The sequence below is a fragment of the Schistocerca nitens genome, chromosome 8 (genome assembly GCF_023898315.1).
Source record: "Schistocerca nitens isolate TAMUIC-IGC-003100 chromosome 8, iqSchNite1.1, whole genome shotgun sequence".
Lineage (NCBI taxonomy): Eukaryota > Metazoa > Arthropoda > Insecta > Orthoptera > Acrididae > Schistocerca > Schistocerca nitens.
The window spans coordinates 94,028,575-94,055,987 of NC_064621.1; the positions used below are offsets into that span (position 1 = coordinate 94,028,575).

At 43.1% G+C, this 27,413-nt stretch overlaps 1 protein-coding gene across 1 annotated transcript in view; it reads right to left on the minus strand.

Moving 5' to 3' along the window:
- The window catches only part of LOC126199087 (acetylcholine receptor subunit beta-like 2), a 298,793-nt gene extending 277,395 nt beyond the window's left edge, over window positions 1-21,398 (minus strand). Inside the window, exon 1 of the mRNA XM_049935834.1 lies at window positions 21,265-21,398. Within this exon, the coding sequence (XP_049791791.1) occupies window positions 21,265-21,322 (58 nt within the window). The 5' untranslated portion in view covers window positions 21,323-21,398. The remainder of the gene's footprint in view (window positions 1-21,264) is intronic.
- Between the last annotated feature and the right edge of the window lie 6,015 nt (window positions 21,399-27,413).

Consider the following 27,413-nt stretch of genomic DNA (forward strand, 5'->3'; position numbering starts at 1 on the left):
ATGGGCACACGGCCGCAACAGCAGCAGCCCGCAGGTTGGCTTTCTAAGTGATTCAACCTGGTGTTTTTCAGATATTCTGTGGCACTGCCGCAGCCACAACAGCCACTACCGTTCAGCTATGTTGTACCACCACAGCAGCAGCAGCCACCATCGTTTGAGCTGCCACAGATCACAGAACTGCAGGCAAGTCACCCAAACAATGAGTGCTGCTGTTCTCCATCACATCTAAGATTACTGTGTGTGGATCTAAATCAGTAAATGTGGGCTTGGATCTGGATAACGATTTTGCTGTGATGATTGAAAACGTGCAATGTGTTGATTCCAGAGTTCAATATTCAAAGTATGAGTGGTAATGACAGTATGATATGATGGTTATAAAAGGATTAAGATGACAGACTAGTATGAATCATCATGTACACCATTTGACAATTAAAAGTTAGGATGTAAAGTCTTCGTAGTTGATAGTATGACAAGGCCACTGACAATCAACTTCACGGAGCCTGAATATGTACTTAAAACCTTCAAGTTTTGTGAAATTAGATGACATGAACTATGCAACATCGAACGCTACTTGGATGGACAAAGTGGAGCAATTCATAAATTCCTGCACACCACTGTGCCAAAGTGTGTAATTGTAAAACCTCGGCCTGCCAGGGTGGCCGAGAGGTTCTAGGCGCTTCAGTCTGGAACCGCGCGACCGCTACGGTCGCAGGTTCGAATCCTGCCTCGGGCATGGATGTGTGTGATGTCCTTAGGTTAGTTAGGTTTAAGTAGTTCTAAGTTCTAGGGGACTGATGACCTTAGAAGTTAAGTCCCATAGTGCTCAGGGCCATTTGAACCATTTTTTGTAAAACCTCTAAATACTTTAGAGGGTTAATTCATAGAGGGAATTCTTTTGTGGGGGATACCACGTATTGGTCTAAATACCTAACAGGCTGAGGTTAAGGACTACAGACAGCAACTGCTTCCAAAATTTTGTTCTGCCACTATGCAACGAAACTTCTAGATGGTAATGAATAAACTCTGTTGTGTTACCTACCGAGTTGTTTCAGTCACTCCCCTATATCCAGCCATGTCCTATCCCACTACCTGTTAGAAAATATACAGCTTCTTACACGGAGTCAGAGCGCTCACACACGACACCAGCTGCTCACAGTACGTCCGGCTCTGCTGTCGCCACCACCTGTGGTTTCAGGGCCGCCCCATGGGCGCTGCCACTGTCAACCACCTCTTGCGACAGTCTCTGTCACTCCCACTGAGTCGAGCAGAGGTGAGTGCCTGTCTGGTACGAAGCTTACACTGAGAGTTGCAGGCTAGTGCCGCATCGGGTGCTCTGATTAACAGCCACCACTGCTCACCTGTGGCGGGTCTCATATCACTCAGTAATGGACTGGATGGAGCAAGGATCCTGTATGTCTCTACCAAGAACGGAATAACGGCCGAGGTGACCGAGCAGTTCTAGGCGCTACAGTCTGGAACCGTGCGACCGCTACGGTCGCAGGTTCGAATCCTGCCTCGGGCATGGATGTGTGTGATAACCTTAGGTTAGTTAGGTTTAAGTAGTTCTAAGTTCTAGGGGACTGATGACCTCAGAAGTTAAGTCCCATAGTGCTCAGAGCCATTCAATTGTGAAAAGCAGCAGACACCATGACTTAGTAGGTAGCATCTTATGCACTTGCTAACCAACGTGCCACACATACCATTATCTTAAAAAATGCGCTGAGTAGGAAACATACCTTTCATTACACTCGTGTTCACACATTAAGGATAATGCTGATACATGGTGAAACAACATTCTGGTGGGAGGGTTTACGGGTTTAAATCACCTCTGGGTACGACTATACTGTGCATTTAACCTGCGGTCGTCGCATGGTGGCGCTGGCAGCAGTCCACATGCGCAGTGGTGTGTTGGTGCATGTCAGAGTATGATGCAGTGAGTAAGTGTGCAGATGTTTTCAGACGTGCTAACGGTGACTGTGTGTTGAAAATGGCTCAAAGAACACATATTGATGACATTATGAGGGGTAGAATACCAGGGCGACTGGAGGCTGGTCAAAACCAGTAGGTCGTAGCACGGGCCCTCAGTGTGCCACAAAGTGCGATCTCAAGATTATGGCAACGATTCCAGCAGACAGAAAACGTGTCCAGGTGCTACAGTACGGGACGTCCACAGTGTACAACACCACTAGAAGACCGATATCTCACCACCAGTGCCCGCAGACGGCCACGGAGTACTGCAGGTAGCCTTGCTCAGGACCTTACTGCAGCCAGTGGAAGAGTTGTCTCCAGACACACAGTCTACAGACGACTGAACAGACATGGTTTATTCACCCGGAGATCTGCAAGGCGCATTCCACTGACCCCTGGTCACAGGATAGCCCGTAAAGCCTAGTGTCAAGAACACAGTACGTGGTCAATGGAACAGTGGTGCCAGGTTATGTCCACGGACGAGTCCACGAATAGTCTGAACAGTGATTCTCGCGGGATTTTCATCTGGCGTGAACCAGGAACCAGATACCAACCCCTTAATGTCCTTGAAAGGGACCTGTATGGAGGTCGTGGTTTGATAGTGTGGGGTGGGATTATGATTAGTGCGCGTACACTCCTGCATGTCTTTGACAGAGGAACTGTAACAGGTCAGGTGTATCGGGACGTCATTTTGCACCAGTACGTCCGCCTTTTCAGGGGTGCAGTGGGTCCCACCTTCCTCCTGATGGATGATAACGCACGGCCCCACCGAGCTGCCATCGTGAAGGAGTACTTTGAAATAGAAGATATCAGGCGGATGAAGTGGCCTGCCTGTTCTCCAGACGTAAATCCCATCGAGCACGTCTGGGATGCTCTCGGTCGACGTATCGCTGCACGCCTTCAAACCCCTAGGACGCTTCAGGAGCTCCGACAGGCACTGGTGCCAGAATGGGAGGCTATACCCCAGCAGCTGGTCGACCACCTGATCCAGAGTATGCCAACCCGTTGTGCGGCCTGTGTAAGTGTGAATGGTGATCGTATCCCATACTGATGTCGGGGTACATTCGCAGGAAACAGTGGTGTTTTGTAGCACATGTGCTTCGGGACGGTTTTCTCAACTTATCACCAATACCGTGGACTTACAGATCTGTGTCGCGTGTTTTCCCAATGTGCCTATGCTATCAGCACCAGTTTTGTGTAGTGCCACGTTGTGTGGCACCACAGTCTGCAATTATCCCTAATTCATGAGCGTGAGTGTATTATTCGCCATTTGATTCGTCCCATCGGGATGAGCACACTGCATCCATGCGAATTTACATATAGGCAAAAATATACTGACACAGTTATATTTTAGTACACTGCCTCAGAAGAAACTCAACGAAGTTTCGTCTATATCGAATCTCATTCAATTTTCTAGTTTTATCAATAACTTGAAAGCCATAGTGCAAGTCTGGCAAACAATTTCTACATATGGTAACGAATTCATTGAATGACTTGTTGGTTCCTAAACGAGCTTTATAAACATGTTTTAAACGTAGATTCTCCTGTCTGAGAGCTGTAGTAAGGTTTGCATTATCCATGGCCGACCACTATAGGGTCTTAGAGCATGTCTGGCTCAAATAAAATGAATCAGGTTGCGTATGGTAGCCGAAACATAAATACTTTAGGGTCTCATCCTGGTTTTCGACTGTGATATCAAATATGAATACTGTTTGACTTTACTTTTTCAGGCAGCAGGATATCACTACTTTCACGGAACGTCTGGTGCATTACTTCCTCAATGCCGTGCAATATCTCTTGCAGCAGCTATTTTTGGCTGAAATAGGGTTTTTGGAAAAGTACACAGAAGCGCTAAAGAAACTGGTATAGGCATGCGTATTCAAATACACAGATATGTAAACAGGCAGAATGCGGCGCTGCGGTCGGCAACGCCTATATGAGGCAAGCGTTTGGCGCAGTTGTTAGATCGGTTACTGCTGCTAAAATGGCAGGTTATCAAGATTTAAGTGAGTTTGAATGTGGTGTTATAGTTGGCGCACGAGCGATGGGACACAGCATCTCCGAGGTAGTGATGAAGTGGGGATTTTCCCGTACAACCATTTCACGACTGTACCGGAATATCAGACTCCTGGTAAAATATCAAATTTCCGATTTCGCTGCGGCCAGAAAAAGATCCTGTAAGAACGGGACCAACGACGACTGAAGAGAATCGTTCACCCTAACAGAAGTACAGCCCTTCCCCAAATTTCTGCAGATTTCAGTGCTGGGCCATCAGCAAGTGTCGGTGTTCGAACCACTCAACGAAACAAAGTCGAAATGGGCTTTCAGACCCGAAGGCCCCTTTAAAAAAGGGCCCATGATCACAAAAACGCCTGAAACGGCCTAAAATGTTGTGTAATGTGGTTGGTATTTCTGAGCGTACTTGTATTGGTATAGCTGTGCTGCCTCTCGACCGTTTCCATCTGCTTGGCCGTACACAAACACCATCTCAGCTTGTTCCCGACGTGAATACCGGACCAACCTGCCTGATTACAACGCGGTACGTGGTCAGAGGAACTTTCATCCATCACCGCTATCTACCGTGGTACGATGCATTTCTGGACACATGTTCATAGAACTTTTTTTCTCCTGCAGTTTTTCGACTTTATTAATGCTTGGCCTGTATAATAACGCTTCACTAGTAGTGGAGAAAGCCACAGGAGGTGTGTGCTGACTTTTATACGCTCGTACACTGAACAAACATACAGAAAAAGAAAGAGGCTGACCAGTATGTATCGATGATTTGTTAGCTTAAGTCTGAGCAAGGAATGTACTTCAGCGCGATGGATTTGATGGTGGATGCTGGCAGGTAAAATTGCATGATAAGAAAATATACTGTTTTTCTCTTTAATGGTCAATCTTATCAGTTTAAAGTATTACCTTTCGGTATAAACACATCGTCTTCTGGGTATATAAGTAGATGATACTGTATATTACCAGTATTCAAGACTTGGAAAGAACACTACATTATTAACTGAAATGTTAGATAAATTTTATGACAAAGGCATAACAATTAAACTTTCAAAATCGCACTTAGGAAGGGAAGAACTAAAATTTCTAGGGTACCTGGTCGGAACAAAAGGAATTACACCAGATCCAGAAATAGTACGAGCCATCAAAGATTGCTCAGAACCGAAAATTGTGAAACAGTTATGATCTTTTTTGGGTTTAACTGCATTCTATCGAAACGTCCAACCAATGAAAGATCCAAGATATTATCATTGTCAAGACAAAGAGCGAAGTGGATATGAGATGAAGGAGCGTCAGAAGCATTTAATAATATTAAAGAACCGTTGATGAATGTACCTATCTTAAAACACCCAGTAATGAATGAACAATGTAGGAAAAGATAGACTGCTACTTCTCGTAAAGAAGGCACGTTAAGTTGCAGACAGGTATTCTGGCCAGAGATGCCGGAGTTGGTGGCCATGTGTGCATGATGTGTGCTTGCCTGTGTGTATGAATGGTGTGTGTTTCTCCTTTTCTGTAGAAGTCTGTGGCCGAAAGCTTTATGTAAGTGTCTTTTAATTATGTCTGTCTGCAGCTTAACGTGTCTTCTTTACAGTGAGTAGCAATCTGGCTTTTCCTACACTGTTGATATTCCTACCTGGAATTTCCAGCAATGAATGGCGGTTTTAAGTTAGCAACAGATGCTTCTGAGTATAATATTGCCTGTGAAATGTTTCAAGGACAGTGGAATCCAACATTAAGAGATCATAGGACAGAAGCGTTCTCTACACAGTGACAAAGAAGGTATTGTCGGCAATTGTATGGAGCATACCAAAGTTTCAATACCACCAAGCCTCAGCCTTTCTTATTGAAAGCAGAGTATTACATTGAAGATAAATGCGTTGGGTCTTATGTTTACAAGAATATCACATAGAAATAAATTACATAAAGTTCAGAGAATATAGTACCATACGTATTGTCACGACTGCCATTAGGCATAAAGAACATTAAACGTGCAAAAAAAATGCAAATGTGTTTGAAATTTTATGGGACTTAACTGCTAAGGTCATCAGTACCTAAGCTTACACACTGCTTAACCTAAATTATCCTAAGGACAAACAAACACACACACCCGTGTCCGAGGGAGGACTCGAACCTCTGCCGGGACCATCCGCACAGTCCATGACTGCAGCGCCTAAGACCGCTCGGCTAATCCCGCGCGGCGACATTAAATGTACTGGCGAACCAGTAGTTCTCTTTTCAATTAATTTTCGGAATATAATCTACACTAATGATGAAGTGGGGACACTGGCATTGTGAATAAAACGTGTAAAAATCGATGAATATTTTGGTAATAAGCGAGAAGGAAGTGAACAGACATCATTATTATTAGAAGACAAAGCTTTCTGATCGATAGGTGAGGATGCACTGTTTAGAAGATTACAAATTGATAAATGATAGTGGAGGTTATTCTTTCCACAAACTGTGGAGAGTGAGCTCATATTGTTTATACGCAAAGACTATAAGCATTTTGCTATGTATGTATCAAACATCCGAGTAAATTCTACTATTTTAAGAATTTAAATAGAAAAATAAGAAAAATATCAAGAACATGTGTGGTATACCAGAGAATCACAGAAAATAACATTTACGTCTCACAAACAGTGTATGGTATCCTATAGTTCCAAAGGTACTATATGATAGAGTAGCTGCACGTTTTTTGGCCAGTTAGCGAAAGGAAGGGGAGAAGTGACATACATTTTTATCTTGGTGGAATGTTGGTGCAAATACGTAAAGTTATATTCAGTTAAGCAAACTACGACACTTCTGCAATAAACTACTTGACAGAATATTTTGTGGATGTAGGAAAACCATGGAGGATGTAAACGTGTAGTTGGTCACAGTTTATCAGTAACAATTTTAAAGAATTCTTGGCATGGGAAGGAGATAGACGTATTTGCATACTGAGTATTCTTAACAGGGAAAGGAGATACACACATTTGCATACTGAAGTACCACCAAAAATCAACCCCATGTGAACAAGTCATGAAAGAGATTTGACATTTATGCGGGACATATTGTTCTCATGGACATACAACTTGGGCGCAGATGATCCCTGAGCTCCAATGAGCTCCCAAATATGTTAACAGAACTATCCCCTGTAGAAGTAATGAATAAGAACTTTATTAATGAGAGATTATTAAAACTATTTAAATAGCATACTTTAAGAATGATGGAATCAAAAGAAGTACATAAGATTGTAGATGATAGACTACATGCACAAGTAGAATTACGAATAAGGAAATATAATGAGGGAGACAATTCTGTCAGAGCTCGAACTTAAAGAAGTAAATGCGTAAGTTTTTTCCTAGATGTAGTGGACCTTTTAAGATAGTGGGGATCCCAGATTCCAAAGTAGTATTTTTGGTGCATCCACAAAAGATCAAGAGAAAGGACTTTCCAATATTAATAGATTAAAAAAATTCATAATCCCAGGGGAACCTCATCCTCTGTAGAGGAACTGTATCCCCTGCGACAACTGCTACACATTATCAACTGCAGAAGTAGCAATAAACACATAATGAATGTATAATTGCCCACAGAGTAAATGAATAAATCGTATAAAACATTAAGTACAAAAATACAAATTACATAACGGAACATACTGTGTAATTTCGTAAATACGTAGATATGCTTCTCATGATAGTTGCGACTGACAGTGAGCTTAAGACGTCCGACTACAACTGACTGATGACTAATGTGTGAGTGCCATAGCTGTTCAGATTGCCAATGGGGGTGTGTTGAAATGAGTGAAACCATGACAAGTCGGTTCTGTAGGGCATGCCGACCACTCTTTGTCCTCCGACGTCACAGTGAAGTACTCATCAGGTAGGGGACTTCGGGGTAGTGGGTGTGAAGGAAATCAGTCGTTGGGGTCTATCGTCTTTCTTTCTTTGATCTTCCTAAGCCCATTCTTTTACTTCTCTTTCTTTCTCCTCCGACTGGAGTACCAACAATATCCTCCGTCTTAACTCGCTTATAATTTACTTATAATGCACGGACATGGACAGATGGCACAGACAGTTAAAATTAATTCAATCGTACTTAAAGGCAGCCTGCCGATGTGCCCGAGCGGTTCTAGGCGCTACAGTCTGGAACCGCGCGACCGCTACGGTCGCAGGTTCGAATCCTGCCTGGGCATGGGTGTGTGTGAAGTCCTTAGGTTAGTTAGGTTTAAGTAGTTCTAAGTTCTAGGGGACTGACGACCTCAGAAGTTAAGTCCCATTGTGCTCAGAGCCATTTGAACTTAAAGGGTATGTTAGGAACCTCACATTTTCAACGAGGAAGTTGAATTGCAAAATGGTTCAAATGGCTCTGAGCACTATGGGACTCAACTGCTGAGGTCATTAGTCCCCTAGAACTTAGAACTAGTTAAACCTAACTAACTTAAGGACATCACAAACATCCATGTCCGAGGCAGGATTCGAACCTGCGACCGTAGCAGTTGAATTGCAGTACGAACGACTCTGGCTAAGGAAATTATGACGTCCTAATATGTTAATACAGGAGGTAATCAAGTAAGACAGAGGTAAGAGTATGTGGCACCTCTTGGTGCTTGGCTAATAAGATGAATGTGTCACAACTACATGAGAGATAGGAATGTTGCAGTAAACATTTACTAGCGTAAAACAAAACAGTCCTTGAAAATAAGAACATAAGAAACAAATGGCTCAATGCGAATGATTTTAGAACATATAGGTTAACAACGTAGTACGAATTAGAAAGAGTATAAAAAAGCTGACGCGTTTCATAGCCTGGTAAGTCTACTGTGCAAAGGAGAAACTTCAACGTTGGTAACAATGCAGAGGAGAGGTCAGAAACTGCACATACCGTTACACATTTTTTTAGTTGAAGTTTATACGGATCTATAGGGAGTCAAGAAATAAAGGACAGGCAGTCTAATCTGTGGTCAGGTGTATCCAGGGAAGGAATGACCTGAACCAGTTTTATAGGGAATAAATATTGAAGGGATACTTGCGTCACAGATATAAGAAAGTATGTTCCCAGCGTCTGTCCAGAGGATCAGATGAGAGTAGGTCGATTATGAAAGTATGAAACTGTAAAATAACAAAGAAAATTTAAAGAATTATTCTCGAAAATAATTGAAGCATAAGGATGTCACTGGGAAAATTGATTTTATTGTATCATAGTGTTTCTGTGAATGTTGTATGAAGGCAAAAACGAGATTTGAGGACAGGAGAATTAGAGTAAATGGTAACTAAAAGGTTGGAACGTAGTGCATCAGAGAAATTGAGGGAACTATGATGTTACAAAGCAGTTACAGGAAATTAGCTATTATCAATAGATAAAAAAGAGCCTAAACAGTCATGGAAAATGTTTCTCATTTGTTTTTACGACTAGGAACATATTTTGAAGCAAAGTGATCGACTGTGTCAAGAACTTTCTTTTAAAGCCGTTCACTAAACTCTGGCAATATTCTGTTTAAAGCAACGTTCACTAAGACGTAGAGTGTGACGCACGGTGAAAGGACAAAGATAATTCATGAAGGGCATGCCTCGTAATGAATTAGCATAAATTATGAAACAATAACTATCATACATTAATATAAAGAGATTAACACTTGTATCTGATGTACTGAGGGATTAGAAATGGAAAAATGGTTAACTGAAAATATCTGAACGTGCGTAGTTTGTTGTGGAAGGAATGGCAATAATGCTTTGTGTTAAGTTGCTCTTGATGGGGACGGGACGGTAATCGATGGAAAGTCAAAGTTGTTCAGTACTGTGATTAGTTATTTATATTGTTCTACACGAGACCTTTCTTCTTAGCCGGGGGATCTGTGGTGGTACATGTTGCTGTTCAAGGTAGCAACAGGTCCCACTTCCTTTCTACTGTGCCGATGCAAGGTGATCGTGCAAAATCCTTAATTTATATGAAGATGGTATCTGTTCTTTCGGTGACCATGCAGCGCTCTAGAATGAAATGATAATTAAATCAAGACCCTACGCTGTCGACAGGCGTTGATATACATCAACGTGGACAGTTGAAAATGTGTGCCCCGACCAGGACTCGAACCCGGGATCTCCTGCTTACATGGCAGACGCTGTATCCGTATGAGCCACCGAGGGCACAGAGGATCGTGCGGCTACAGGGATTTATCCCTTGCAGGCTCCCCGTGAGACTCACATTCCCACTTAATGTCCACGCACTAGATTCGTAGTGCCCCTGCCCGTCACACTCATTACTTGCGGCACACAATCTTACCGAGTCCCGTAAGAGTTCGGGCAATATGTGTGCATCGGTACAGAAGAAGGAGGTCAACGGCCGGTTAGCCTTTATCTATATGAAGACGGTACCTGTTCTTTTGGACATGTCCGAAAGAACAGATACCCTCTCCATCGAACTCTTACGGTAGTCAGTAAGATTGTCTGCTGCAAGTAATGAGTGTAATGGGCAGGGGCAGTACGAACGTAGTGTGTGTACATTAAATTGGGAATGTGGGTCTCACGGGGAGCGTGCAAGGGGTAAGTCCCTGCAGTCGCACGATCGTCTGTGCGCTCGGTGGCTCAGACGGATAGAGCGTCTACCATGTAGGCAGGAGATCCCGGGTTCGAGTCCCGGGCGGGGCACACATTTTCAGCTGTCCCCGTTGATGTATATCAACGCCTGTCGACAACGTAGGGTCTTGATTTAATTATCATTTCATTCTAGAACACTGCATGGCCACCGATGGTATCTGTTCTTTTGGACATGTCCAAAGGACAGATACCATCTTCATATAAATTAAGAATTCTGCACGATCATCTTACATCGGCACAGTGGAAAGGAAGAGCGCATAATGTGCGCGCATTTTTTTATTTATGAGCAGTTACGAAACGCAATTGTAAGCAGATTACAGCCAAAAGGCGTGACGGAGAGCGAGTGTTTTACTGCTGGGGAGGAGCCAAAGGAGGAGAGGTCGGGACAACAATGGCTGTTGTTCAGAAAAGAAAAACAAAATAAGATTACATGGAATTACTTAATTGATTCATTACTTTCTTGTTGACTTTGAGATACTAACGATCTGCCTGTCGACGAGCTTGATTATTGAGAGCTTAGACGTGCATGTGTTAACTGGTATGTTGAAAATGTGGGGACTGTTACGTACAGAAGGATTTCGGTAAGAAGTGACTGAGTGATGTTGTAGCTAGTGGGATGCGAACATAATCTTCCATTATCACAGCGCTTTCCCACAGATAGTGAAGTTCGACGCACTTGGAAGTGACACTGCATAGCAGGACGACAACTTCGAGCGGCGATGCGAGAGCGGAAACAGAAGAATTAAAGGTTAAAGCAATTACGAACAAATGACTGAAAGAGACATTCACGGAATTGATACTCTGGTTAATACCAACAGCAACGGTCTAATAAACGGTTCAAATATACAGGGTGAGTCAGAAGGAAAGGTGAGGAGTGATAGCATTAGTGAGTCTGAACAAGAAACATCACACAAACATATGTCCTGTCCTTAACAGTTCCTGAGGAAACTAATGAAAACAATGGCGAACAGGAGCAACGCAGGTACTAGTAAATGAAGCACTGTGATCTAATGCTTCCTTTACTTGTGTACATTTCCTCAAAAAAATATGTTCAGAAAGTCCACCATCAACATCAACGTATTTTGCCAGCTGCTGTGGTGCTGATCTGAGCTCTTTCACATGTTCCTTTACTTGAGCACACTCATGTAAAATATGGGCAAAAAGTTCCTCCTTTTTGTTCAGTTTGCACTTGTGGAATTCTCTCTTAAGCAAACCCCACAAACTGTAATAGAATGGAGTCAGATCGGGTGACCTCGGTGGCCAAGAAATGGCTCCACATTCATCGATCCAGTAACCAGAGTACGTTTCTGTGAGGTACTGTGCCACTGGCACAAGTGAAGTGTGCATTAAAATGGACAGTAAAGACAACACCGTATAGCCTAATGTGGCTTAGGTTATATTTGTACGTGAGTGCTGGTGCAGAAGGACATGTCAATGGCACTTGTGATTTTCAAACAGCTATACGTCAGATTCCCCCCCCCCCACCCCCCCACCCCCCCCCAATGAGCCATGGACCTAGCCTCAGAGATAAAGGTAGTTGTACCGTAGGTGCTGCAACCACAACAGAGAGTATCTGTTGAGAGGCCAGACAAACATGTGGTTTCTGAAGAGGGACAGCAGTCTTTTCAGTAGTTGCAGGGGCAACTATCAGGATGATTGATTGAAGTGGCATGTAACATCAACCAAATCCGAATCGTTATGCTGGTACTGCGAAAGGCTGAAAGCAAGGGAAGCTATAGTCATAATTTTTCCCAATGGCCATGCAGCTTTACTGTATGGTTAAATGATGATGGCGTCCTCTTCTGTAAAATATTTTAGAGGTAAAACAATCCCCCAATCGGATCTCCGAGCGGGAACTACTCAGGAGGACGTCGTTATCAGGAGAAACAAAACTGGCATTCTAGGTATCGGAGTGTGGAATGTCAAATCCCTTAATCAGGCAGGTAGGTTAGAAAATTTAAAAAGGGAAATGTATAGGTTAAAGTTAGATATAGTGGGATTAGTGAAGTTCGGTGGCAGGAGGAACAAGACTTCTGGTCAGGTGAATACAGTGTTATAAATACAAAATCAAATAGGGGTAATGCAGGAGTAGGTTTAATAAGGAATAAAAAAATAGAAACGCGAATAAGCTACTACGAACAGCATACTGAACGCGTTATTGTAGCCAAGATAGACACGAAGCCCACGCCTACCACAATAGTACAGGTTTATACAGCAACTAGCTCCGCAGATGATGAAGAGACTGAAGAAATGTATGATGAGATCAAAGAAACCATTCAAAGAGTTGAAGCAGATGAAAATTTAATAGTCATGGGGAACTCTAATTAGATAGTAGGAAAAGGAATAGATGGAATCGTAGTAGATGAATATGGACTGAGAGGTAAGAAATGAAAGAGGAAGCCGCCTGGTAGAATTTTGCACAAAGCATAATTTAATCATCGCTAACACTTGGCTTAAATATGATGAAAGAAGGTTGTATACATGGAAGAGACTTGAGATACCAGAAGGTTTCAGATTGATTATATAATGGTAAGTCAGAGATTTAGGAACAAGGTTTTAAACTGTAAGACATTTACAGAGGCAGATGGGGACTCTGACCAAAATTTATTGGTTATGAACTGTAGATTAAAACTGAAGAAACTGCAAAAAGGTGGGAATTTAAGGAGATGGGAACTGGATAAACAGAAAGAACCAGAGGTTATAGAGAGTTTCAGGGGGAGCATTAGGGAACGATTGGCAAGAACAGGGCAAAGGAATAGAGTAAAACAAGAATAGTTAGCTTTGAGAGACGAAACAGTGAAGGCATCAGAGGATCAAGTAGGAAAAAAGACGAGGGCTAGCAAAAATCCTTGGGTAACACAAGAGATATTGAACTTAATTGATGAAAGGAGAAAATATAAAAATGCAGTAAATCAAGCAGGGGAAAAGAAATACAAACGTCTCAAAAATGAAATCGACAGGAAATGCAAAACGGCCAAGCAGAAATGGCTGGACGACAAATGTAAGTATGTAGAAGTATATGTCGCTAAGGGTAAGATAGATGCTATGAATGTCAAGAACTCAGATAGAAAACCGATCCTAGGCAAAGAAGGGAAAGCAGAAAGGTGAAAGGAGTATATTGACCGATCTATACAAGGACGAAGTAATTGAGGGCAATATTATGGAAATGGAAGAGGACGTAGATGAAGATATGATACGGCATGATTAATTTGACAGAGCACTGAAAGGCGTAAGTCGAAACAAGGCCCCCGGAGTAGACAACATTCCGTTAGAACTTCTCATAGCCTTGGGAGAGCCAGCCATGACAAAACTCTTCCATCTGGTGAGCGAAATATATGAGACAGGCGAAATACCCTCAACTTTCAAAAAGAATACAATTCAATTCCAAGGAAAATAGGTGCTGTGAGGTGTAAAAATTACCGAACAATCAGTTTAATACGTCGCGGTTGCAAAATACTGACACGAATTCCTTACAGACGAATGGAAAAAGTGGTAGAGGCTGACCTCGGAGAAGACCAGTTTGGATTCCATAGAAATATAGGAAATATAGGACTTATCTTAGAAGATAAAGGAAAGGCAAACCTACGTTTATAGCATTTGTAGATGGGTTTTGCTATTTGGGAAACAGTGGTTCAGAAGGGAGTGAGACAGGGTTGTAGCCTATCCCGTTGTTATTCAATCTGCATATTGGGCAAGCAGCAAAGGAAGCAAAAGAAAAATTTGGAATAGGAATTAAATTCCATGGAGAAGAAATAAAAAACATTGAGGTTTGCCGATGATATTGTAATTCTGCCAGAGACAGCAAAGGACTTGGAAGAACAGCTGAACGAAATGGATAGTGTCTTGAAAGGAGGGCATAAGATAACACCAACAAAAACAAAACGAATATAATGAAATGTAGTCGAATTACATCAGGTGATGCTGAGGGAATTAGATTAGCAAATGAGACACTTAAAGAAGTAGATGGGTTTTGCTATTTGGGCAGCAAAATAACAGATGATGATCCAGATATAGATAATATAAAATGTAGAGTGGCGATGGCAAGGAAATCGTTACTGAAGAAGAGAAATTGTTAACATCGAGTATAGATTTAAGTGTCAGGAAGACTTTTCTGAAAGAATTTGTATGGAGTGTTGCCATGTATGGAAGTGAAACATGGACGATAAAAAGTGTATACAACAAGAGAATAGAAGCTTTTGAAATGTGGTGCTACACAAGAATACTGAAGATTAGACTGGTAGAGCACGTATCTAATGATGAGATACTGAACAGAATTGGGGAGAAGAGGAATCTGTTGCACAAATTGACCACAAGAAGGGAAGACTAAGCAGATTCAGAAGGATGTAGGCTGAAGACACAACAACAACAATTTGGTTAGGAATAGGGCGTACGTTCTTTCGAAATTTTTTGTTCATAATCACCACTACCATGACCCTCAAAGCATGTACCTTCCCTCCTGGCTCTGTATTTTAATTCTCATAGATATGTATTCCAAATTCGCGTGGGGGCTTTCTGTGAAGAAAAAATTGGGAGGGATGTTGCACAGGTTCTTGAGCAATTTCTGCACACTTTTACGAATCAGTGTCCTGACAACCTCCTGGCTGATCAAGGAGGTGAATTTTACAATAAGTATTTCAAGTTAGTAATGAACCGACACAGAATAAACCACTATTCGACACTGGCCCACATGAAAACGAGTATTGTGGAGCATCTGAACAGAAATACGAAAATCCACATGCGGATGCAATTCAGTCTTCGTGATTCATACAAATGGCGTTGCATTGTTCTACAAATTATTGGGAACTATAATCGAATCGAACATCATACGATTAAGATGAGGCATATCAGTGTACATGACAATGAACTTCTAAATACAAAAAAAATGGCTCAGAGCACTAACCTAAGGACATCACACACACATCCATGCCCGAGGCAGGATTCGAACCTGCGACCGTAGCAGTCGCGCGGTTCCGGACTGAAGCGCCTAGAACCGCTCGGCCACCACGGCCGGCTTCTAAATACAGCACACAGTCATATTAAGATGGTGAATCCACACAAGCAGAAGTTCACCGTAGGTGATATGGTGCACTTTTCGAGCTACAACACTGCATTTGATAAGTCTTATCTTCCTAACTGGTAGACGGTTATATCTACTACATACAAAGTACAGACGACAAACCCGAGAACTTAGGCCCACTTCAGAACTTCTTCCGTAATTCCTCTGTGTAAGACTCCCCTCAATTTCTTCACCAACACTGTCCTTTAAGATGTGTTTCATGTACAGCATTTTGTAAGGCATCACCGGAACAGGGCTTTAGTGAAACCGCTTGGCTTTCCAGCATCACAAAACGTGTACATGATTTGTATATACGAGGGTGAGTCAAATGAAAACCTTAAATTTGTAATAACAAATCGAAATTGCGCGCCCTTATCCTGTAAGTTAGTAAGCGTGCTACAAACAGCGTGCAGAATGACCTGTAGGTGGCAGCATAGTGCAGATGCACACATACCGTTGCAGTATCAGTAAAAGACGGCCGTCCCACTTGCGACTATCACCAGGGAAGGACAGCGTTCTGTTATTCGGTTTTTGCGTAGTGAAGGTGTGAAACCTGTTGAAATTCATCGACGATTGAAGGTTCAGTACGGTGATGCATGTTTGTCACAGCAGCAAGTCTACGAATGGAGTAGGAAGTTAGCAAATGGTGTGACTTCAGTGGAAGATGCTCCTCGTTCAGGTCAGGCACAACTAGTTATGACTCCACAGAACATTGCAACAGTTGAAGCCATAGTGAAGGAAAACCGCCGAGTGACACTGAATGACATTGCAGCATTTTTACAGATTAGTCATGGGTCAGCACACCACATTGTGCACGATGTGCTCCAGTTTCACAAAGTGTCTGCAAGATGGGTGCCACGGCAGCTGACTCCTGAAATGAGAAGTGTTGATGCTTGTGAAGAACTTCTTCGGCGCTTTGAACGAGAAGGTGACAGCTTCCTTGGAAAACTCATTACTGGGAACGAAACCTGGGTTCACTTCCACCAACCGCAAACGAAGAGAGCGAGCAAGGAATGGTGCCATTCCTCATCACCAAAACCAAAGAAGTTTCGAACAGAACCATCAGCAGGGAAGGTTATGCTCACTCTCTTTTGGGATGAAAAAGGCGTCATTTTGGAGCATTACATGCCTAGAGGGACCACTGTCACCAGTGCATCACACACAGATCTCCTAAAAAATCATCTGCGGCCTGCAATCAAATCAAAGCGACGTGCATTGCTTTCAGCAGGTGTCCTTTTCCAACATGACAATACAAGGCCCCACACTGCCCGTACAACAGTTGCAACAATCGCAGACCTGCATTTTGAGTGTCTTCCTCATCCACCATACTCACCAGACCTTGCCACATGTGATTTCCATATGTTTGGACCACTCAAAGACGCAATGGGAGGAAAGAAGTTCCGTTCTGATGAAGAGGTACGCCACGCGGTGCATGAGTGGTTGCGCGGACTACCAAAAGAATTTTTTTCTAAAGGAATTTATGCACTTTGTAAGCGCTGGAGGACTTGCATTGAGCGTGGGGGAGATTATGTTGAAAAGTGATACAGCTTTGTACCACTTCTGCACAATAAATAATATTTAAAAAAATATTTAAGGTTTTCATTTGACACACCCTCGTAACAGGGTGTGCAAACCTTAGCCAGCACAGTAGCGTACCATTAGTGCTAGGAATCACTTCAGTAGAGGAGGTGGTAGTATACTCAATGAACTGCCAGTTGAACATATTCATCGACACTGTTTCTGTTGACTTGGAACGAAACTGATTTGCAGCATACATTAAATAATGGTCCTTGCAGGCCTCGTCAGGTAAGTTAGTTCCATTAACATCACAAACCAGATGCTTTATCAATGTTTCGCAGTACATCATGCTGCAGATCGAATTTTGGCTGACGAAGCCAAGCTAATTCATCAAAGAAGGGATACAGGCAAACGACAACATGTTGTGGCTTTTTGCAGTTGATAAATCAAGGGTACCAAGCTTAAATTGGTACCCTTTTGTCAATTTCTGTGGTTTTCACATCGTTGTGTAGACTTTCCTCAGTTTTCAAGGCGAATTTTGTGCACCGACCAAGCGCATTTAGATAGCGAAGGTGTTCTGAACGCTCGAAATAGCCACATTTGGGATCAAGAAAACCTGAAAGCCACGTGTAAACGAAGATTTCAGCACACCTTCGGTATCAGTATCTGAGCGGGTATCTGCGATGGTCGTGTGATTAGCCTGTACATCCTTCCACCCCACCCAGCGGGTGCCACATGCTTCAACTTGCCGGAGTTTTTGGAAGGTGTGCCATAGGACATTCGGCACGAAATGTGATTCCAGCTTGGTGCGGCAGTACATTTTGCACTTCGCGTCCGAACGTAGTCTACAGGGACAGGTTAATCGGTCAAGGTGGACCACATTCTTAGGCACCAGGATCCCCACTTTTAACCTCTTTGGACTCTTTCTTATGTGGCCACATGAAGAGTCTTGTTTACGAGACCCCTGTCCAGTCGGAAGGAAGGAAGATTGGGCTGAACGTCCCTTCGACATCGAGAACATTAAAGACAGAGCACAAAGAGCGGAGTGAAATGGACCGTGCCCTTTCAAAGAAACCATCCCGGCATTTGCGTCGATCGATTTAGGGAAATCATGGAAAACCTAAATCAGGATGGCCGGACGCGGATTTTAACCGTCGTCGTACGGAATGCGAGTCCAGTGCGCTAACCACTGCGCCGCCTCTCTCCAGTCCGAGGATGATCAGGTCTCACTGATCAAGACTGCGGTAAAAGTGATTCACCACACACTAACGCATATTGGGCAGAGTTTACGCAAACTTTTTGTGCAGATACACAGTTTGCACCGAACTTGTTGGTTGTCATATCGAACAGCTGTTGTAATATCATAGTAAATAGGAGTAAAATCTATACGTCTCGTTTTCCGTGTAACATGTAAACGAACTGTTTCTAGACATGGGCTCCCATGATCTACTAAGACCCAGCCAGAAGCTCCAGAAGTGTATCATGCGTTTTGAAACATCCTGTAGGAACATTTTTAAAATTCTCAATACCCTTTCCTGCTTCGCAGCTCGTTCAGTTTTCATCAAATGGTTTTTAGCGAACCCTAGTGGTTTAAATTTGTATAGGAGAGCCAGTGAACTTGCAACTAAGGAGTTAAATTTCGGGTAAAACCATATTCTGGAAGAAATAGGGAATTTCGCATTACCAAAAAACATTGCTGCTTTATAATGACGGATGTCGCCATGTACGCGTACATACCGCAGTTCACTGCACATCAAGTGGCGGACGCAACTTCTCACTGATTTTAGCGACTGACTGCCCCATTATATTCGAATACTGAGCCAGTGGATAACGATTGTCTTTATTCCTCTGCATGCGGCCTAATCATGTTTATCTTACTTTAATGATCCTGCGAGACATATACGATTGTGACAATAGAATGAGTGCACAGTCCCCGTGTGATGCAGGTACTGTAAATGTACCCAACAGGGTTTCCCAAGAAATACGTTCCCCTTGTTCCAAAAATACCTTTTTAAGTCCCCAGAACATCTGTCTTTAACTTCCATATGGGTTATACTGGTCTGCTGCTATTCTACCCGCACATCTGTATATTCGTTAGATGTTTGTTGTCATGTCGTTATGACAACGTGTTAACGACCTTGAGCGCTGGAGCCATAGGTTAGTAAGGAAAGTACCCATTTTACAGAGTCACTGTACTTTCCCGGAACCCTTCCAACAAATCTAAGTCCTCAGTTCCCCTTTCCAATATTGATTTTGCTTGGTCGTCCCATTTTGCATAGTCTCTTAACGTCTTGACTAAATATACATAAAATGTGACTTGGTCCAGATGTGTACCTCTAATCTTGTGATAGGATACTATTTCTTTCTGTTTGTTATAGCCACTGTATTTCATACACTTTAAAGAGAGCGACTATTCTTTACACGACGTCGAAACTTTGTCCAAGTCTTTCTGCATTTTCTCAGGACAATCCAACGACAATACTTTCCAGCAGACAACAGCGTCACCATTCAACAGTTTCACACCACATCTAATTGTACCACGAGAAGATACACCGGATTGCATTTCACATTAATTTTGAAGAAGGAATGTTCTGTGACACTCTGAAATAATTTTGAATTAAAAAACTTTGAACATAGCTGCTAAGGTTCAGTGACCGTGTCAGAATTATATTAGAACAAATAAGCCCTCGCTCACAAATATTAAGTCAAAATTGACCAGGTTTCGACGCTATTATGAGCGTCGTCTTCAGAATTAAACTAACTGTTCTAAAACATAATAGGTATATAAGACATTAATAAACTAAAGTGTGTACTGACTGGAAAGAGATGCAGTACTTACAAGTCACATTCTGAAGACGACGCTCATAGTAGCGTCGAAACCTGGTCAATTTTGACTTAATATTTGTGACCGAGGCCTTATTTGTTCTAATATAGTTTTGAATGGTAATATCTTTCACATTTTTCTTAGCATGGCATTGAATTATATACTACATCTTTTTCATCAACAGCTAGACGAAGAGGCAACAGGAAAATAAAATTCATCTATCATGCAACGTCTGCGCCACTTTCTGTGAACAGACATGCACTACTCCATTCCTGAAAGAAAATACATAAGCTTTGATTACTAACACGCAGCAAATGACAATTTCATTACATAGTACCGTAGATTTTCTTACCTACATGTGATGAGACTCTTTCGCGATAATATGACAGTTTCTCAGTTACTTGACACTTAGCTAAATACTGTGCCTGTACCGCTGGTGTGTGAACAGAGACTATCAGTACGATCAGCGAGGCGGTTTTAAATTGGTGTTTCAACACGAGTGCATCCCATCGATTTGATACGCTTGTTTATGAAGTAATGGCTGTAAATACTACGGCACTCTCGTCTCTTGTGGCTGGTAACACTGTTTTAGAGGCATGAAAGCGATTATATACGTGCAAGTGCAGAAAAGAGAACACTAGTAGCGAAGCGTTAGCATACTTAATAATTTGGCTGTGCTATTGAAGGTAATTACATTCGCAACTGGCAGTTCTGATGCGTGAAATTTATTCTAATGAAAGTCGTCTTATTCTGACAAGCAGTCATGTCGTGCATCAATATTCTTTAAAAAAATTCCATACAGGACGGCTACCGACACTTCCTCCTGTTATGCAGAAACGCCAAGGAATATTTTTAGCGCTTCGAAAATACAAGAACTCTCTCCAGGTATACAAACCAAATTTGAATGAAATTGAAATAAGTGATAGTATCATTTTGTAAACATTAAACAACGTAAAGATTCTTTCAGAATAGTGACACATCAATGTCACTGTTACTTCCAAACCGAATTCTATTTATTCTAGAATGCCACATGTGACGAGAAAGATTTTGCAAAGGCTTGAAAACGCGTTTTGTGCTCGAAACTTCGACGGAGGTGATTTGTAAACGGAGTTTCGTATGTAAACCCGAAGGTTCTATAGGACTACTCATACGTGACATATTAGTAAAACTGTCTTACAAAACCAGTTACATATTCCAACACACGAAAGAACAATAGGCCAATCAGCTCTTTACTATTAATGACACGTAGACAGGCGTAACTAAGTTGCGTACAGTAGCATGCACACATTTCCTACAATGTTTTCACTTACCCAGCACCCCATTCCACAAGAACGAGAGCGACAACAAACGAAAAACGCTCTTCGCCATTTTCCTACCCACACCTCTTCAGTCCATATTCACCGGGAAGGCACGTACTATGATCTGCTACGGGACAGCAAGTTGTGTTTATGGTGGTCCAGCACCCAGCATCCACGAAAGATGGCGCTACAATCAATAGACCGTGTGCAACTACTGCAGAGCCATCTTTCGGTCGCTTCCCGTACCACGTACTCCACAGGTGCCGCGCCACGCCTCAACACGGCTGCTCTGGGCAGTGTGACTACATTATTCCCGAACACATGATAACACATTTTATTTCCACAAAATTTTCATTTCCATTCGTTACAGTCTTCAAAACAATATTTTAATTTCGTATTATTTATTGTATACACCGCAGTAAAAGGCTGATTGATATGTTTTGCGCGCTTTCATAATGTTAACGGCTCTACAAGATTTTCATTTATGGATTGTCAACTGTTTGGAAGTGTATGCCTAGTCCAATAAAGCTTCTCATACCCATTCTATAGAAAGAGTGATTGAGGATCTGTTAGTTAAGATCAATTGGGTTTTCGGAAACGTAAGGGCACTAGAAAGACAGTTCTGATGCGATTGACAATGGAAACAAGACACTAGTAGGTTTTGTCGACATGAAAAAAAGTTTTCTCAGTGTAAAATGGTGCAGGGTTTCCAAAATTTTGAGAAATCTAGCAGAAAGCTTTAAGGGAAAGACGTATTCGGTGATGACGAAAATGAAACTGAAGAGAATGGCAGGACGCATTGAATGGAATGAGCAGTCTAATGAGCACAGAATGTGGATCAAAGAGAGGCGAAAGTAATGAGAAGTAGCAGAAATGACACAAGAGATACACTTAACACCAGATAAGACTGGTGATCAAAAAGTATACGAAGGTAAGAAATTCTGCTTTCTTGGAAGCAAAATAACGCATGACAGACGAAGAAACGAGGAAAACAAGTATATTAGCGCAGGCAAAGATTGCATCCTGGCCAAGAGAAGGCTACTAATATGAAGGATAGGCCTTAATTTGAGAAAGAAATTTCTGCGAATGCACGTTTGGCCCACAGCATTGGATGGCAGCGTATCATGGACCGTGGAAAGATCATAAAGAGAATCCTGTTGTTTTGAAATGAAATGCTGTAGAAGGATTTTGAAAAATAGGTAGACTGATAAGATGATTAGTGAGGAGCTTCTCCTGAGAATCACCAAAGGAAGCAGCACAGTCATGAAGAAGGGACATGATGACAGGACATTTGTTTAAGGGAATAGCTACCATGGTACTAGAGAGAGCTGCAGAGGGTAAAAACAGTAGGGAAAGACACAGGTTGGAGTACATCCAACAAATGATTGAGGATATTAGTTGCAAGTGCTACTCTGAAATGAAGGGGCTTGCACTAGAAACGAATTCGTGGAGTGCCGAAACGAATGAGACAGAAGACCACAGACTCAAAATAAAAAAAAAAAGAGTAACAACGATATCAGTCTATGTTTGCGCCGTCAAACAAACTACAGTCCAGTTAGAAAAATTAACGTTCCTAAAAAGAAAAAGAAACTTTCTAATTGCCATGTCTTTTCACAAATCTCTAATATTACTTTGAAACAATGGAAAATCCAGGATGGAACCTAACAATATTATACACAATGAGATTTTCACTCTGCAGCGGAGTGTGCGCTGATATGAAACTTCCTGGCAGATTAAAACTGTGTGCCCGACCGAGACTCGAACTCGGGACCCTTGCCTTTCGCGGGCAAGTGCTCTACCACCGAGCTACCGAAGCACGACTCACGCCCGGTACTCACAGCTTTACTTCTGCCAGTACCTCGTCTCCTACCTTCCAAACTTTACAGAAGCTCTCCTGCGAACCTTGCAGAACTAGCACTCCTGAAAGAAAGGATATTGCGGAGACATGGCTTAGCCACAGCCTGAGGGATGTTTCCAGAATGAGATTTTCACTCTGCAGCGGAGTGTGCGCTGATATGAAACTTCCTGGCAGATTAAAACTGTGTGCCCGACCGAGACTCGAACTCGGGACCCTTGCCTTTCGCGGGCAAGTGCTCTACCAACTGAGCTACCGAAGCACGACTCACGCCCGGTACTCACAGCTTTACTTCTGCCAGTACCTCGTCTCCTACCTTCCAAACTTTACAGAAGCTCTCCTGCGAACCTTGCAGAACTAGCACTCCTGAAAGAAAGGATATTGCGGAGACATGGCTTAGCCACAGCCTGGGGGATGTTTCCAGAATGAGATTTTCACTCTGCAGCGGAGTGTGCGCTGATATGAAACTTCCTGGCAGATTAAAACTGTGTGCCCGACCGAGACTCGAACTCGGGACACTTGCCTTTCGCGGGCAAGTGCTCTACCAACTGAGCTACCGAAGCACGACTCACGCCCGGTACTCACAGCTTTACTTCTGCCAGTACCTCGTCTCCTACCTTCCAAACTTTACAGAAGCTCTCCTGCGAACCTTGCAGAACTAGCACTCCTGAAAGAAAGGCAAGGGTCCCGAGTTCGAGTCTCGGTCGGGCACACAGTTTTAATCTGCCAGGAAGTTTCATATCAGCGCACACTCCGCTGCAGAGTGAAAACCTCATTCTGGAAACATCCCCCAGGCTGTGGCTAACCCATGTCTCCGCAATATCCATTCTTTCAGGAGTGCTAGTTCTGCAAGGTTCGCAGGAGAGCTTCTGTAAAGTTTGGAAGGTAGGAGACGAGGTACTGGCAGAAGTAAAGCTGTGAGTACCGGGCGTGAGTCGTGCTTCGGTAGCTCAGTTGGTAGAGCACTTGCCCGCGAAAGGCAAGGGTCCCGAGTTCGAGTCTCGGTCGGGCACACAGTTTTAATCTGCCAGGAAGTTTCAATATTATACACAATTAAAAAAAGTTTTGCATCAACTCAGTTCCGAGAGTTCCGGAAGCTCTACAGAAAATTTGAATAGAAAAATGGTTCAAATGGCTCTGATCACTATGGGACTTAACATCTGAGGTCATCAGTCCGCTAGAACTTAGAACTAATCAAACCTAACTAACCTAATGACATCACACACACCCATGCCCGAGGCAGCATTCGAACATGCGACCGTAGCGGTCGCGCGGTTCCAGACTGAAGCGCCTAGAACCGCTCGGTCACTGCGGCCGGCAAAATTGGAGTAGAGATCAACATAAACATCACTCCGTCCTTTTTATTGCTCATGAGAACCACACATTGCATGTTGTACCATCATACAGCGAGATCTTCAGAGGTGGGGGTGCAGACTGCTGTACACACAGGTACCTGTAACACCTGGTAGCACGTCCTCTTGCATTGATGCATGCCTGTATTCGTTGAGGCATACTATCCACAAGTTCATCAAGGCACTGTTGGTCCAGATTGTCCCACTCCTCAACGGCGATTCAGCGTAGATCCCTCAGAGTGGTTGATGGGTCACACCTTTCATAAACAGCGCTTTTCAATCTATCCCAGAGATGTTCGATAGGGTTCATGACTGGGGAACATGCTGGCCACTCTAGTCGAGCGATGTTGTTATCCTGGAGGAAGTAATTCACAAGCTGTGCACGATTGGGGCGTCCATGAAGACGAATGCCTCGCCTATATGAGCCGGCCACGGTGGTCTAGCGGTTCCGGGCGCTCGGTCCGGAACCGCGCGACTGCTACGGTCGCAGGTTCGAATCCTGCCTCGGGCATGGATGTGTGTGATGTCCTTAGGTTAGTTAGGTTTAAGTAGTTCTAAGTTCTAGGGGACTGATGACCACAGATGCTAAGTCCCATAGTGCTCAGAGCCATTTGAACCATTTTTCGCCTATATGCTGCCTATATGGTTGCACTGTCGGTAGGAGGATGGCATTCACGTATCGTACAGCCGTTACGACGCCTTCCATGACCACCAGCGGCTTACGTCGGCCCCACATAATCACCACAAAACAGCAGGGAACCTCCACCTTGCTGCACTCGCTGGACAGGGTGTCTAAGGCGTTCAGTTTGACCGGGTTGCCTCCAAACACGTCTACCACGATTGTCTGGTTAAAGGCATATGCGACACTCATAGGTGAAGAGAACGTGATGCCAATCCTGAGCGGTCCACTCGGGATGTTGTTGAGCCCATCTGTACCGTGCTGCATGGTATCGTGGTTGCAAAGATGGACCTCGCCATGGACGTCGGGAGTGAAGTTGCGCATCGTGCAGCCTATAACGCACAGTTTGAGTCGTAACACGACGTCCTGTGGCTGCACGAAAAGCATTGTTCAACATGGTGGCGTTGCTGTTAGGGTTCCCCCGGGCCATAATCCTTAGGTAGCCGTCATCCACTGCAGTAGTAGCCCTTGGGTGGCCTGAGTAAGGCGTGTCATCGACAGTTCCTGTCTCTCTGTATCTCCTCCACGTCTGAGCAACATCGCTTTGGTTCACTCTGAGACGCCTGGACACTTCTCTTGTTGAGAGCCCTTCCTGACACAAAGTAACAACGCGGACAAGATCGAAGCGCGGTATATACCGTCTGGGGATGGTTGAACTACAGACAACACGAGCCGTGTACCTCCTCCTTGGTGGAATGACTGGAACTGATCGGCTGTCGTAACCTCTCCGTCTAATAGACGCTGCTCATGCATGGTTGTTTATATCTTTGGGCGGTTCAAAAATGGTTCAAATAGCTCTGAGCACTATGGGACAACTTCTGAGCTCATCAGTCCCCTAGAACTTAGAACTACTTAAACCTAACTAACGTAAGGATATAACACACATCCACGGGCGGCGCAGGATTCGAACCTGCGACCGTAGCGGTCGCGCGGTTCCTCACTGTAGCACCTAGAACCGCTCGGCCACCCCGGCCGGCTCTTTGGACGGGTTTAGTGACAGCTATGAACAGTCAAAGGGGTTGTGTCTGTGATACAATATCCACAGTCAATGTCTATCGTCAGGAACCGATGAGATGCAAAACATTTTTTGAAGTGTATGAAAGAATAATTGCTACTCACCATATAGTTCGAGTCACGGATAGGCACAACAAAAAGACAGTCACAAAATAAGCTTTTCTTTCCGTAAGATTTCCAGCCGTCGTCACTAAATTATTATCAGTGATATATCGACGGACTATGTGATTGCCAGAAGCCCTACATCGCATGTGTCGATGCACGCAAATCCTGAAGTGGAAACGCTGGCTTATGGAAACAGTAGAAGCTGTCTATCAGAGCCAGTTACGATCACCGTGCATAGTATTAAAGCAACAGGCGGTATCTGTTCCGTATCGTAGAGAGACTACTATGTGCCACCTTTCTTACGTGACAGTTACCTATAAGATATCAATTTTCAAACAGCAACAAGGAAAGATTTTCAGTTGGTGTTCATTGGTACATTGTTGTCGTGTAACAGATATCTGCAGTTACTTCTAATTACAACTACGTCTCTCTAAAGCATCGCTCGAAATCTAAGAACAACGGTGATCACCAGGACGCTGCCAATTTCCCACAGAGCTAAAACGTCTCCAGAGTCTGAAAAGTAAAGTTTCTGAGTAATCCGAAAACGTTAAATTACAATGTCAACTACTGGTTGATGGCTTGTTACTTAGTGCGATGCAGTTCACTCACTATCGGACAGAGATACATAGGAGAAATCAATTGCAATGACAGATTTGGCGTAAATTATTTCTTCCAGTAAATAAATACAAAAATGTTAGTGTAATTCAATTACGGTTTGAATTAAAGGAGCTCTGTCACATGCCACAAAATACTTGTATAGCTGTAGGGAGATAAAATAATGCTAGTATTTTAACTTATTAGTTATTGTACAACATATTATAATAAAAGAATACAATTATGTTTATAACTGAACAGTGCATTTGTACGGGTGATAAACACACATGAATAGGTAAAACAATATTAGTCATGAAGACAAACAAGCTTTCTTTTGACTTTAAATCTACGAAAATTTCAGATCTTGTGCAAAATACACTGAAGCGCCAAAGAAACTGGTATGGGCAAGCATATTCAAATACACAGATATGTAAACAGGCAGAACACGGCGCTGCAGTCGGCAACGTCAGCAAGTGTCTGGAGCAGTTGTTAGATTGGTTACTGCTGCTGCAATGGCGGGTTATCAAATTTGAGTGAGTTTGAACGTGGTGTTATAGTTGGC